The sequence below is a fragment of the Pterocles gutturalis genome, unplaced genomic scaffold, assembly GCF_000699245.1.
Source record: "Pterocles gutturalis isolate BGI_N339 unplaced genomic scaffold, ASM69924v1 scaffold24887, whole genome shotgun sequence".
In the NCBI taxonomy this organism is placed as follows: Eukaryota; Metazoa; Chordata; class Aves; order Pterocliformes; family Pteroclidae; genus Pterocles; species Pterocles gutturalis.
This window is the reverse complement of record NW_010108700.1, coordinates 31346-46831: the sequence shown is the minus strand read 5'-3', so window position 1 is coordinate 46831 and position 15486 is coordinate 31346. Positions and strand designations below refer to the sequence as shown.

The 15486-nt window shown below is 41.2% G+C and overlaps 1 protein-coding gene across 1 annotated transcript in view; it reads left to right on the top strand.

The window, feature by feature from the left end:
- MCTP2 (multiple C2 domains, transmembrane 2) overlaps window positions 1-14501 on the top strand; it is an 83661-nt gene extending 69160 nt beyond the window's left edge. Inside the window, exons 17-20 of the mRNA XM_010072735.1 lie at window positions 7120-7229; window positions 9596-9705; window positions 12029-12126; window positions 14433-14501. Coding sequence (XP_010071037.1) covers window positions 7120-7229; window positions 9596-9705; window positions 12029-12126; window positions 14433-14501 — 387 coding nt within the window. The remainder of the gene's footprint in view (window positions 1-7119; window positions 7230-9595; window positions 9706-12028; window positions 12127-14432) is intronic.
- The last annotated feature ends 985 nt before the right edge of the window (window positions 14502-15486 follow it).

The following is a 15486-nucleotide window of genomic DNA, read 5'->3' as shown; positions in this document are numbered from 1 at the left end:
GTAGGGAAATTCTCTGTCAAAAATAGGTACCAAAAATATACAAAGTTTTATGAGAGCAGTTCAAAAAGACTCCAGCCAAACAAGTTAAAGTCAAATTCATCCAGTAGCAGAAAGCTGACATTTTCCATTTGAGTTAGATTCAGCATGTGGAAACCTTCCGTATGGATCTTGTTTGTACGGGTGGATTATGATGAAAATTGCTTTAATTTTCTCCACAGTAAAGGTCAGTAATTGAAACATGAACCAAGAGTCTATTGTGTAAGATGCTATATCCCCATACTTAGGAAAGGTCATTCAAGACAATATCATCTCATTGTTTTCTTCCCTGAAAGTATAAATAATTTCATCAGTTTTCCTCTTTTCTCTTCAATACAACAATTGCAATATAATATTTCAACGTCTCCTATTAAGACTGCTGAAGAGAAATGACAGTAAATACTTGCAAATATCCCATGATACACAGGGTATGTTCAAACTAACAAGGAGCACCCACCTTCTCCGCAAAATTATGGGCAAGATCATGTTCTAAAAAAACCCACAAGATGTGTTTTTGTGTACACGTGGACTCCCTTAAACTGCTTCTCTTTCTTCAGTTGGGCCTTTGTGGCTCCTCTCTCACTTTGTAATGAATCCATGCGCAGACCACGGTGATGGAGAAGCTTAAGGGACAGATTCTGTTCCTTGCCTGAGCTATGCTTGGTGCAAAGCTGGAGGATGGGACACTTCTAAGCACACATAATCTTGCAACCATCTTTGCTGAAGTGTAATCTAAATTTCCAGGTATCACTTAAGACAGAGTTATAGCTTCTGTAAGTTTTCTCCAAGCTTCGTATTAACCCAATCGACTTCTGGTTAAGACAGAGTGCAGGGGTTACTCTGGTTGTGCTGTGCTCTTTGCTTGGGAGCCTCCTGTGTACAAGAAACTGGAAGATAAATATTGTTGTTATTTTTTTATTTACATTGCAGCATTGTTCAGGACTGCTCTTATCTGTAGGCAATCCATAAACTGGCACAATCCCTGTCCCAGCATCATGAGCCACCCATTCATAGATTTAGGAGTGACGGGAGAGAGGAGTTGACAGGAGGGACTTGAAGAAGGCTTTTAGGTGTCCTGAGGATGGTGCTATGGCTCTCCTCATATATAACCCTTAGTAGCCCTATGGCAGTCTAAAATTCTCCCACTCTCACATAAACCTCAGGGAGTTTTTGTCCCTTAAAAATTACAACCATTTAAAATGTTGTTAAAATTTCTTTTGAACTGGGCAGGTGTATGAATAGGTCTATCTTTCTCCTGTACCCCAAATTGCCAGAGATCATTACCTAGATTATAGGGGATGACCTGGTAGTTTAAGTCTAATCACCATGTGTTTGTTCTTAGGTCTCGTGTATTTCCAGGAGAAAGCACTTATTTTGGCCAAAGTTGTTTTCTTTCCCCTTCCCCTTTTTTAATCAAAGATGACTGGTGACTCTTCTTCTCCATTCAGGCTTTTTTCTCATTGCTTCTTATGCATGTCTTCCTCACCTGAGTGATGTTTTATTCTGTTGTGGCTACTGGTGTTGCTTTAAGACTCATAGCAATGCCACAAGACTTTGGGTTACTTTACACCCCTATGAAAACGTGAACAAGTAAAGAAAATGCTTTTTAAAGCCCCTGCATTTCACGCCTGTGCAGAGGGAAAGCAGCAGAGCTATGATCTAAGCCTTTCCACATGTGATTTTTCTTGGGTTGGGCTTAGGAGATTTTTGTTGGTCCTCTGTGTATAGATGAAGTTTGTCTAATGTAAGCAAGGAAAGTGTGAGCATTGCTTAACAAAGGAGGAGGTGGTCATCTTCTGCCTTTTAGCCAGTGGTCTCCCAGTTGTAGCTGTAGGACGATGTACCCTGATGTTAAAACGTGGCCTTTTAAGGCTGATGGTGCTCGCCTTCATATCAGCCTGAAGTAATTCTATTGGCTCTGGTGGAATTATTCCAGATTTCACACCTTTTTAACTGAGAGCATAAATTGACCTGTATGTGTTGCATTTCCTCTATTTGGTAATTATTTGAAGTACACTCAGATTCGCTACATTTCCACAGCCAGGCAGGCACATTTGCAGCATGGTGTTAATAAACAGAAAGATCCTGCGATGCACAGTTTCGGGACTGCACGAAGCAGTTGCTCAGAGCTTGGCAGCCATCCTCTCCGGGTACCCATCCTCCTGGAAGTGCCGAGAAGCCCTCCTCGACACGCAGCAGACGTTACAGCACAGGGCAAGACAGTGACTCAGCAAGGCAGATTGCCGGGATCGTTTCAGCCGCCTTTGGTTCCCACTGAAGGCAGGATCCAGTTCAAGGTTGCTGTGGTGACTATTTTCAAAGCTCTGCCTGGAATTCATTTTAGCTACCAAGAGAGACTGTCTGTCACTCCATGGCTGCCACCTCCCACAAGAGCTTCGTTCTGCTGCTAGACTGAAGCTGTTAGTGAACGGTTCCCTGCAGACAATAGAGGCCAGTGGTTTACTGTTTATACCCAATAAAATCTTTTTGCTTTCAGAAGTTTTTCATCTATGGCTATTTTGGCCTTAAAGATGTTGTCTGGCACAGGTTTTTCTGGACATACCAGTAAGGTTGGAGTTCTGTAGTCTAGCAGTGAGCAAGTTGCAAGTGAAATCCAGCTGTCTGCTTTTCTCTAAATAACTATAGCATGGTTTATTTTTTTTTTAATTTAAAAACAAACAAGAATAATAGTGGAACAAAAAGACATGCATGCCTGAACTTTTTATTCCTTTTTTTCCCCTTTCCATCAATCTTGTCTGTTGCTGATACAGTGGGGAATTCATATCTGGTACGTGGGATAATCCTGGTAAAACATTGCCCTAATGTGTTTGTAGCAGCAGTGGCATAATGAGGTAGCTTCTGTAAAAAGGCTAATCCTGAAAGTTAGTCTAGCCTAGCAGACTGACTCCCTGAATTCCTAAAAATATTCAGGATTTTTGTTCCTGACTTAGTTGCCTGTATCTTATTTTCTTCCTCCTTTTGCATTAATCCTTATTTATTTTTTCTCCTCTTGTTTTCCTCATCCTTGCCCCCAAGTGGTCCTCAGCTTTATATATTGAGTTTCCCTTGGCATGCCAAAAATCTGCTGATGAATACCACTTGTTTGAAAGTTGCATGCAAGATTTCTTTTTGTGCGAGTGTTTTATATGAAATCCAAGCGAGCAAGTATGTAGAACTTGCTTCTGACTTCAAGCCTGAGTTTTGAGTGGTATGAATACAATATTTGCAGTATACGTCAGAAATAGGCTTAGAGAATAACATTAAAATTTGTCTATGTGTTTGGAGTGTTGCTTACTGGTTTGGATGTATCCAGAGGAAAAATATCTGAAGGATAGATTTAAAAAATAGGGAACAGCTTTTTGTAAGGGTGAAAGCTATTAATCACTGAAACAAATGATCACAAGAAGTAGAAGATCACCACCATCCGAGTTTTCAGTTCAGTTATGGATGCTTTGCTAGAGCAGAAGCAGTAACTAGTGTCATTTGGTCTCTGTTGCAGAGCAGACCAGACGATTAATAGTTGTTACCTTCAGGCTCTTCCTCCAGGTTTTATGGTTTCCCCTTGCAAGCCCAGCTCTGGCTGGTGTAGCTCTCCCCTCATGAATTGCTGTGTTGATGCTGGAGATGTCCTCCCCTGGCCTGCCCCACATTTCACACGCTTTCCAAGTCTTAGTCATTGGAAGGACGTTAACTTTGCAGTTGCATGACAGTTTCTTTTGCAATGGTTCCTGGATGTCTGGGAGCAGCATAATGTTGTAGGGAAGGCAAGGAAGATCACAGAGCTGTAGTGACCCTTTGAGTGCATTTACACGTCCTGTTTATTAAATCGTTAAACGTTTCAGACATACAAAAATCTGGAAGCACCTTTCATTCAGTCTGGCAGAGATTTGGTGTCTTCATTTCCAAGTTTAAGTTGATGTACATTAACTGGACACAAGAGACTTAATTTCTGAATTTGCTGGGTAGTGGTGTGTTTTGGTTTGGGTTTTTTTTCCCTTCCCCCGCCATGCTTAATCTTTTGTAAGACTCCTTTTGTGTTTTTGTTCAGGCAATTAATGTAGAAATGAAGGTTTCTTAAATCAGGATATGCAAGGAAGATTTGAAGTTACACATGGATTATATAATTAGTTCTCAGTTGTAAATTCATTTTGATGGAGCTAATTCTTTCCCAGAGGCTGAAGACTAGTTTTGGTCCACCCACAGTGCTGTAATCAGCTAAGAAATAAAGAAGAAAAAGGCCTTGAAGGAATGGAAGTTTCACGACTGGTTTTAGGGAAAATAAAGCCAAAAACATGCAGGATGTTTTATTTTTAACTCAAGTAAAAGCTTCTGAGCTGTGATTTTGAACCATGGGTATCCAAATCCTGTTTTCAAGTATGTTGAGTCCAAAAGAAATCAGAAAGGAATGATTCCTGAGGAGGATGGGGAATTATCTAGGTGGTAGGACCTTGCACAGAGGGAGAAGTGTGTTTGGTGGAAAATAAATTCAGGGTCATTTTTTGCATCTTCCACAAATACGGTAATGTTCAAATGTTCTGCATCACAGCTGCCATTTACTAATAAATGCAGACCAGTGATTGTTGTCTTGATGGCTATGAGCTCTCTTACTGTTTCCGACAGCATTTTGTGAGGTGCTGGACTTGAGACAGCATAAACAGCACTCCAAAACCTAAATAATTTGGGAAATCCCATTTGTCGTACTTCATTTGTCTGCTTCTCTCTTGCTTAACCAGTGACCTAATCATCCTCTAGATGTGTTTAGACTGCAGGTTTCCAGAACAAAATAATAACAAAGGAAAGATGTTGACAAATTTCCGGGATTTTCAAATTCTGCCCACATATTTCAGTACATCCTGCAAGGGCAGTTGCTAGCCTATTTTATTTTCTAAATTGTTTCCTTTTTAAGGCTTTTAATCCCCGTTTTTCTCTTCCTTTTCCTTAGTTGGGCATATTTTGTATTATAAATTGAAAATGCCGTTGTCTAGGGGTGATTTTAGCATGCATGCTAGGTAAGAATATGCATGCAATTGTCATTATATCTTAGGAACTGGTAGTTTCTGTTTTATTTTCTTACTCTGCTTGGTGGCTGCAGCAGAAGTTATGTTGCATTGGCTAAACTGCATTATCACCACATTTCTAATCTCAATCGAAGATGTGTAAATGAAGTCAGCAGGATGCAGATAGAGCTGACAGATGATCTTCCTTGCAGTTCTGGGTAGCAAGAGTAGGCTTGCCCTGAAATGTCACTTTAGATAAAGTCATTTCTTTACCCCTCTGAATTTGGACAGAATGAAATTCCCACTGACCTGTTCTCCATGAACAGCTCCCCAACTTCTACTTCCAAGTCTGATGCAAAAAAGCCAACTATGGCTCAGGGACCGTTGTATCATTCTAGTGAGTGAATAGTTAAATATAACTTAATGTGTCATTTACATTTGAGCCTAGCAAGGTTATAACTGGAGTTGTGTGAAAATGACTTTTTGGTGTTATTTTCACATAAACTGACTATTTATTTATTTATTTTGTTCGGGGGTTATTTCACACCCCAAGGGTTTCATTTTTTCTTGGTTGTTTTATTAATGTAAAAATACTCATTTTTTCACACCCAAATGTGTGATTATTTAAAAATGCTGCTTCTATTCATTGTGCACTCACTTGCAACCTAAAGGCAAATATTCAAATGTCTGGAGCTTGATAACTCCATGGTGGTTTTGACTGTCTTTTTAAACTCCAAAATTACTGGGAAGAGAAATGGGCAGGAAGTAATTCAAAGGGTTACAAGGTTACTGTAATGTCTGCCTCTTAGCATCCAAGGATGGCTCAGATGTTATTCCAGCACACAACGATGTGGTGTGGTGCCCTCTCTGATGCACAGACACCCTCTCACAGCACAGTAGTGCCAAAAGGCTGTAGGAATGAGCCTTCACCTCTCTGGCCCCGTATGACTTGAAGCAGCCTTTGACCTTCTCTTCTGCATGGAGAAATAATGTGGATTCACAACACAGAAGCAGAATGGCAGCACTGGTGATCCAAGTGTCTCTGGCCCTTGCTTACTCCCATCCACCCATTCCCCTGCCCTGGCTGGTGAGGACCATGGAGAACATGGATGCAACTTGCGTTTTACCAGCATCCTCCCTCTCTGGGCACTGAGTGGTTAAAACACAACTTTAAAAGTCTTTTTTTTTCTAAATTAGGCTGATTTTGGAGAGTCTAAATGTGATGTAAAATCACTGTCCAGGGCTCTGCATTTTGTACTAAGTGAATGTTTTGCTGATTTCTTGCTAGAATATCTGCAACCACACCAATTTGCATGCCTGTATGTGTGTTAGATTGCTGGCAAAGAAATGCTGAATGCTGATAATTGTACACTGATTTCCAAGGCTGATTTAAGTCATTTTGATTTTTAATTCATTCTGTGCTTCCTTTTTATTTCTGCACATGTGTAGTAATGTCCTGTAATGTTGTTGCCTAAAATAAGCAGTAAGAAATTAAGTTGTGAGATGGCTGCTGTAAAAAGAAAATGAAATTTTTTCCTTTGATTCTTTTTTTTTTTTCCCAGTAAAAGAATAGGTCTCTGTATAAAGAATGTTCAAAAAAAAAAAGTTGTATTCACTATGTTGCTGCTAATTTATATACAGAAAACAGCATGGCTGTCAGGAGCCTCCAAAGCTCAGAAAAGTGATATCCAGAAGCTCTGCACAACAATCTTTTTGTTCTTCAGAAGCACTGAGCACCCAGCATTCCCCTACAAGTCAACTGGACCCAGGGTGCTCAGCATCTCTTCTGGTTTGGCATGTAGCTGGGTTTTTCAGTGGAAGCCTGGTTTGATATCCTGCAGTCAATTTGTGTTAGAAGATGTATAAACCTCTGCCCATATGCTGAGGAAGAGGAAGAAAATACAGAGAACTACATGCCTTCATGTTAGTTGTATGTGACAAACCCAGGGTGTGTGTTCTCTCCTTCCTTCATGATAGACCATGGGTGCACCAGCGAGCGGTACTGGGAATCTTACTTTCTTCACATGAACATGATAACAAATACTGAATGTATAAAAAGTTTTGGTTTTCCTTTTTTTTTTCTTAGGAATCTGAGAAAAAGGGATTAATTGACAGAATCCACATGGTCCAAGAGGTCATTATAGCTGTTCAAAGCATCCTAGAAGAAATAGCGTCATTTGGAGAGAGGATTAAAAAGTAAGTGATAAATTTGGTAATTTTTTTCTTGCTTAGCCATGATTTGCAATGAAGCAGAGCCAAGAGGTTTAAGGTGGAGTGAATGTCTTGCTCCAAAAATGACTGCAAGGTGCAGCAGGAGAACCTGGGCAGTACCACCACTACTACTTCTTATTTTGGAATCTTTTACATCAAAAACCTTTCCAGAGCATAGAGAAGAGGAGAAGCCATGTGCTCTACCAATGTAGCTCTGACATTTCTCCAGATTTCAGTTCTTGTGTAACAGGGTGGGAACTCATGATGCCAAACAAGGTAGAATATGCTTGAAGATGTAGGCACAGAAGTACCAGGTTTTGGTTTTTTTTTCATTTATTTCATGGAAAATAGGTAGGAATTGATGGCTGATGTTGCCTTTCCCACGCCCTCCCCACCCTGGCCTGGTTACAGGGGTTACCAGTCACTTATTTCCCTGCCCAACACATCGATGTTCTTCTCTCTTTACCATTTTGAGCTGTCTGCTTCCTGCTGGTGCCCCAAGGAAGCCCAAAGGGGATTTTCTGGGTCTTGTCACAAGGGGAGGCACATAGGGTATTCCTGACCTTACAAAGAAGAGAGGTGAAAAGTCTAAAAAAAAAAAAAAAATAAATCCCACACACAAACTTTTATAACCCAATCTTTATTGGAGCTTAATTGACCCACATTGTTTTCTGTTTTGAACACAGTAATGGTTTGTGATCGAGCCACACTTTAATGAGGAGTTCAAGCTAAAAATACAGCAAACGCATGTGCTGCATTTGGTTCCACGCCGGACACCCCAGCTGGGGTGGAAGTGGCCCAAAGATGTATTCCAGTCTATGAACAGGACACTGTTCTACCCAGCTGCGTGGCAGGAAGACTCATGCTTAAGAACTGTTAATTCTTGCATTCATTTTGGTAACAATGGTCTTAAAGAAGACATTGGGTATTAATGTGGATGCCCGATGTAATTTCGGAAGAATTCCATTGTAACTCAACAGTAATGTACCATTAAAAAATTGCCACCAAAGTTTTTCTGTAAGTGACAGACTGAATTGTGTTACAGTTTCCGTCTGTCACTCTAGTTATACAATCAGGGAGTTTTAAGAGTTTAACTGAATTGAGCTGTTTTGCTACTTTTTTTACTTCAACTTAAGCTACATTGATTGAAAATGATGGGTCCTCTCCCACCTATCTTTTCATAGTATTTAATACATCTATTGAAGCTTAAAAGTAAATCTTTTAGTGTCCTATTGATTTTACCTGTCAAGGGAAGTTCGTCTTATTTTATAGCCTGATGAGTGGTCCACGTTCATTTTCTCTTCTTCCTACTCCCCATCATCACGATGTGATGAAGTTAGCAGACAGGTTGTACGAAACCAAGATGCCCAGATCTGTAAATCCACCTGTGGACTAATTGGCATTTATGTAGTCCACGTGTCTCAGTGTTTCGTGCATGCTGTAGGAATGTACCTTACAAGGGGATAAAATAACTTCAAAGATGTGTTAGCAATAGCTGCTCATCTTAACTCCATTGTGGGCTTACAGATAAGTGCTCTGAGTGAAAGGAAATCCTGTTTCGTGCTACAATGCTGCAAAAGTCTGAACGAGTGTGGTGGCTGAGCATCTTGAGAGTGCTCCCCTTGGGAAAAATCTGCTGCAGGGTGGTGCTATGCAGAAGCTTGGACTGTTGCTGGCCTTCTGTAGCTTACCCAAGACAGCCTCCTGTATATGGTGTAGTAAGGAATTGTTGAAAACATACGAAAATAGAAGCAAATGTATAAATATTAAGAGAGATTTATATAGAATATTATTCCCTAATAGTATACAGAGAAATGGCTTTAATTGCTCTTTTAAGGTTTAGCATAAGTCATAATTGATCTATTCCAAGTTATTGGTGGGGTTGAGTCTGGCCACCTGCCACATTTGGGTCGTGCAACTGACACACATCCCATGTTGTCTGCACTGTGGCCAGTGGAGCCAGCTCAGATGGCTCACACCTCCGTCATGGCCTTGTCTCCAGATCAGATAATCTGACCGTGAATAATAGAGAGCTGACCGGTAAACAGCGATGTGTAACAAGTACAACACGTAGAAGAAGAAACAAAAACAACTTGGTACGTGCCTAACAACTTCACTGAGTTCCCTAGACTGTCTCCTCTTTCCTTATCATGGTATCTGCCTCTTGGATACCTTGCTTAATCCATTACAGCATCCAGATGCAGGAATCTTCTTGTCCACCTTCCAAAGGGTCTGCAGTTTACAGTGCGTTTGAGTGCAGTGAGCACTGCAGAGAGGTCATTGGGAAGTAGGGCACAAGCAGTGTCCAAGAGCAGAAACATTGAGAAGGATTATGGTTCTTTTCTTTACAGCACATTCAACTGGACGGTGCCTTTCCTCTCTGTCCTGGCCTGCCTGGTCCTGGCAGCAGCAACAGTCATTTTGTATTTTATACCACTGAGGTACATCGTTTTAATCTGGGGTAAGTACTCCACTGTGTCTCATTTGCATGCGATAATCACAAGTTATATCTACAGAATGAGCTCAAACAAGCTTTAAATGACCTGTTACACAATCAAGTGCTGTTGCTTAGAGGTGAATAAATATGCTATGAACTTCTTGAAATTACCATTTTTTCCTCCCCTTGGTGATCCAATGATCTGCCTTGCTTAGGGTTCTTTATAAGTTTCCAACAGCACCACAAGAGCAGCATTACTAGATAAGCTACTTTCAGTATTATTATTCTGCAGGAGAGTGATTAGCTTCCTGGTGCTGGAGCCCCCCGGTTGGGAAATGGTAGGGAGCGGACAGGATGTGTTTGAAGAGCTGGACTCTGGAAACCTTCTGGTTATTAAATCCCCTGTAGTCAGGAGGAGCAGTGCACCCAGTACCCCATGGTCCAGTGGGACACACTGAGCATCGCTTTGTGTCAGGGGTAGGAAGGAGTTGTATGAAGGTGTATCATTTTCTCAGGATGAATTAAAAGAGGAGCTTGTAGAAATGAAAGCTTTCCTGGTGGCTTTATGAAGAAGAGTAAGATGGCCTTTCAGAAAAGGAGATGGCGTTCCAGCTGCTGAAGACTTTCTTCATCTTAGAATGGCCCTCTCTCTTATTTAGGGCAATAGCTTTTATCTCAGCCTTGAGGTACAATGACTGAGAACATAGTCTGGGTGATTGTCACTGAACTGCTGAAGCTCAGCCCTGGTGCTGTTCTGGGATCAAGGGACCCGCCATCACCCCCTCCAGGGCTGAGCCATCTACTGGGGTCTTTGCTCTCCTGGACACAGAAAGGGGAGGGAATGAGAAGGTGTCAGTGTGAAAAGCCACTCTTGGGCAAAAAATAAATGAAATAAAGGATTAAATCAAACAAAAGAAAGGGCAAAAGGGAAGGAGAGGAATTGCTAGGAGTAAAAAGTTCAGTAACAAAATATTGCTGTTCTGGTATGGAAGACATGATGAGTACATGAAAACTATACATCCGTTCAACATCATCTAGAGTGACAGGGCCTTCAAACATGATACATGTTAAACAACTACCCTGTGGCAAGGCCTCGAAAGACCTTATGGTATTTTCTGTTTTTTAAAAATCAGGTACACAGAAAATTGTGTTGGCATTTCGCTACGAGTATATGGCGTAAAAGCTGAATCTCAGATGTGAAGCAGGTACATTTCAGAGAGAGGAGGAGGATGGAGCAGCCATCACATTTGAAATCACTTTCAGGGAAACTAGTATGAGATTTTGGACAGGGGCATGATGGAATTGCATGCTGTATTGTGATCCTCAGAGGCAACCAACATTTGAATTCATTTGCTGTTCTTTAAAATGGGTTAGCTGATTTTCTGTGCCTAGGGATCCTTTGCTCTTCTACCACACCTTTCCATAGCCACACTACTGGTGCTGTTTCTCAGTGGGGAAGTGGTGGGAGAAGGGTGTTGAGTGGCTGCATTGGCACCAGGGGAGAACTGGGAAGGGTGCTCGGGTCTCTCGCTTTCCCATCCCAGTCCTTGTAATAGAGGTGGCATAGGCTGAGGGCTGCTCAGTTCTCCCTTTCCTCAGAGGAAGGAGAAGAGCAGACCTCTTGGACTCCACAATATGAACATTACAGTCCCATGGATCTTTTGTCCAGGCTAGGGACCACCTGTGACAGCTGAAGCATGACTAAGTCCATGGAGATGGGGAGCAGTGTTGCTGCAGTTAATAAGCCAAATTATTCACCCTAAGATCAAAATAAAGTAAACCTTGGGATAAGTTTCTGCAGTTTCCTGTCGCAGCATAAAATGGCCACCTTGTCAAATCTGGTTCTGCAAAGAGACGATAAACTATGAGACATGATGGGGAACAGAAGCATTCATTTTTAGAATAAATGGAAAGAAAAAGCTTTTATCCTACCCAATTATTTTCAGAGCCCTCCAGTTCCTTGGGTGAGAGGAGAAGGGAATGCCTTTGGTCACATAGGACAGCGGATTTAACAGCAGTCTCAGCTGCAAATTTGTCTGTTCTCCCCACAACATACCCCCGAATGAGTGCGTGCTGCAATCTCTCTTTGCCACGCTGTTGACAACAGATGATTCCCAAAGTAAAGAAATACCTTTACAAATAATTCCCTCTACTTCCTCCAGGAGGCACTTGTGAATGATTCCACATGACAGGGAACGTGTGCCTGGCTTCAAGTCCGAGGCACTGTTTTCACACTAATTTTTACTTGTGAATTCCTCTTCCCTTTTTCACCTTGCCTGAACAATTTAGGAGGGAGGGAATAGAAAGGGATTGCATTATTTTGTTTACTTCTTTTTTTTTTTTCTAGGCATAAATAAATTTACTAAGAAGCTTAGAAATCCCTACGCCATCGACAATAATGAACTCCTAGATTTCCTCTCCAGGGTACCATCTGATGTTCAAAAGGTAGGTAATGAATGGCCATCGCCAACAGAGGCAACAAGCGGCACCGAGAGCGACTGGGTGCTCTGCTTGGGGAATAAGATGCCAGTGCACTTTTGAATAACAGAGATAAGGCATCGGGAAAATCCACCAAGGGAGGAGGGGGAGGGTGTTAGAAGAGAAGGGAGCCAAAATCCTTTGTCAGAGGGATAAAATGATTGCAGCAAAATTATCCTGAAAAGACCTACTTAAAAATGATCTGGAAAATCACCCGGCATGGTTACTGAACTATGGTTTCCGTCACCTTTCTGCTCCAGTATTTGTACAGAGGGAAGAGAAAAATAGTCTTTTTGATAGAGATAACCATCCAAAAGGATTGGCTGAATTGTCCCTTTTCTCAAGATGGGGGAGAGGAGGGGGGCATTATTTCTGTGACTTTGTGCTTGCTGTGGGGTTTTTTTTCACATCAGCTGTCCCTCAAAATTCTTCCTCCCCACCCACCTTGAACTCCAGGGCCCCCTTGGACAATGCTCTGCTTGTCTCTTTCTTTAGAGAAAGCCTTGAGATGTGTATAAAATACACTGCGGTTGATCATATCAATCCTCTACCATTATGGAATTAGAACTTTTAATCTAAGCAGAATCTGTCCTCCCTCAATTTCAGGCAGGTCTCATCTCTTTTCATATTTCTTTTAAACAACAACACTGTCTTCAGTAATCTCGCCTATCTTCCTGGAAATTATTTGAACAATAAGTCCTTTAGAATGTCAAGATCTGTTTATTTCTCTTGGAGGAAGGAAAATAGTCTTGCTGGGTAATGAAGCCACATGATATAAAGGATTCTTTCTTTTGTTTTAATCAACTGGAATCTGTGTCCTCGGGCCCTGATCCTGATGCCCTGGATCCCACTGACATTGTACCTTCGTCTGTGACTCCAGGGACTTTCAGAGAGAGGTGCTGCTCCCTGTGAATGAGCGGATCACAACCTCACCTATAGTGATTTTACTCTGTTGGAGACAGAAAAATAATTTCCCACATGCAGTGTCAAGGCATCTGGTAGAAGCAAGGTTGGAAAAGGCTTCTGGTGACATTTATTTCAAGAGGCCACCAGATTGGTTGGTGGCAGCACTAATAACTTGAGAGAAGTCTCACCATAGACCGGTGGGAGGAAAAAAGCTAAACAGAAATGATCATAGAGACATTAAGCTTCTTTTTTTTTTTTTTTTTTTTTTTTTTTTTGCCATTGCTCTCATGGAGCACGCTGGATTTGCAGTGATGGTTTGCATATGCCCTTTTAGTGTTTATGTTTCAAGATAAGCTGCTTTTCTATTTATGCTTTATTTAACATTTATATTTATAACATTTCCTTGAGTGGTTTCTGTCATTTTGGGATCCTTTGAGCTCTCCAAAGGAAACGATAACCATTTTCTATGAGGGAGGAGTGATAAAATTTCCTAGGATGGGACAAACCTCAGAGTTTTCCCCTAGGGCTAAATATAGTGAGTCTGTGTGACAGCCACGCATAGTGAAAAGTTATCCATGGCAGCTCTAAAGCCCCTCTGTTTGCTTCATGTTGTGTGCTATCAATGCATCATCATTTCACCGTGGTACTACAGTGAGTTAGAAATTACCTCTCTCTGTACATTAGCCATTTACCACCCACACGTGCTGGACAAAAGACAGAGGAGGAGTGAGAAAGAGGGCATGTTCAGCAAAAGTTTCCAGTGATTTCAGTGGGAATACTTCTCTGTAGCACAACAGACAATTTGGAGATTACACCACCCTTGTCAATTGATCACACATGTTTTAACCATTATATTGTATATAAAATTGTTTTGAAAAGTGGAGGCAGCTTTGTCCAGGTTCTATTTGGGAAAGTATTTTCCTTTTTTAAAATGATTAAATATGTCAGTGTCCCCAGATCTGTGTACAGTTTTGACAACTGTCATCTTATTTCATATTGGGGTCCATCTGAACTGAAACTCCTGAGAGAAGTTTATTAAACTTATAGGTTAATGCCAGAAAGATAAGAAAAACAACTCCCAAACCAAAACAAACCCAAAAGATCTCGCCTACGTTGCTGAAATCAGGTAGAACCCCATGTATCTCATTAGAAAAAATCTGCTTTTAATATTTTTGTTTCAAGAAATGATGCATGACTTCTCAAATCCTTCCTGCAATTAATCCCCCATGTTCCTGTGTTTAGAAAATGATTCATTACTTTTGAACCTTCCTTAGGTTCCCTTGGTTTGTCCTCGGGGAGCCATTAACACACACTGTAGTGAGCTAGAGTTACCTAACTGCAAACGTCATGTCTATTTGTTTTTACAGGTGCAGCATGCTGAATTGAAACCATACAGCAGCTCCAGCCCCATTAGGAAGAAGCGGAGTGCGCTATAGGATGCAGCACGGTTTTGGAATGCAGCATCTCCCTCCGTACCCGCCACGTGTGCACACATGCTTCCCACGTCTCCTTCTTCTTGCTTCAGAACAACACTATAGTCACTGCCACAGACTTTTTTTTTTTTTTTTTGAAGATGTGGTTTTTGATAAACACCTATCGTGGGCTGTCTTTTTTGGATTGTCTTTTCAGCATGGAGTCATAGCCCAAAAAAAGAACAAGGTGGAACATATGAACCACTTTGTGGGGTGGTGAGGAGAATGGGAAAGGATGGTGCAACTGCGCCTTTTTTTTTTTCCTCTTTCTTTTTTTTCCCCCTTTGATTGCAGAGGCAAGGCTGGATGTGGCAGCACTCCCTGTTTTATGTAGGAAGAGATAATTCCGCTTAGTGTAGCAGATCAGCTGAGCTGATGTGAGGAGATGCTCTGAACCAGTTTTTAACAAATCCAACAGATTTACATTAAGATATGAAAGCTATTCTTTTCTGAGTTAAATCACTGTGCCTGAAAGGTTTAAGCTCTGAATTAACGAGTCTTTGATACCCATCTTCTGTTCAAGCAGTGTACATTTTAAAAAGTTTTTTATCATAATTAGCAGAAAGAGCTAGGAGCTCCAACAGTCTCTCAATATTTCATCCAGCACTTGTGGATTTTTCTTTTTCCTTTTTTTTTTTTTCCTTCTGTTTTTAAAGCCCACCCTGTGGTTAACTCTTTGGCTACTAGAATCATCAGAGATCCATTGCTGGCAATGGATGCATGACAATCTTCTGCCATGAAAGGATTAAGAGACTGTAGAAAAGCCTGACTTGCTGACCTGAAGAGACTCTGTTGACTTACCTTTTATAATTCCATCCCGTCAGATACTTTCAGCATAGCTGGTTTTTTTCCCGTCTAAATTCAGAGGGGTCAACACTACAGATCCAAGAGAAAAAACACTTTATAGCCTTAAAGAAACAAGTGCTTGTGCAGAAAGAAAGCACAGTGC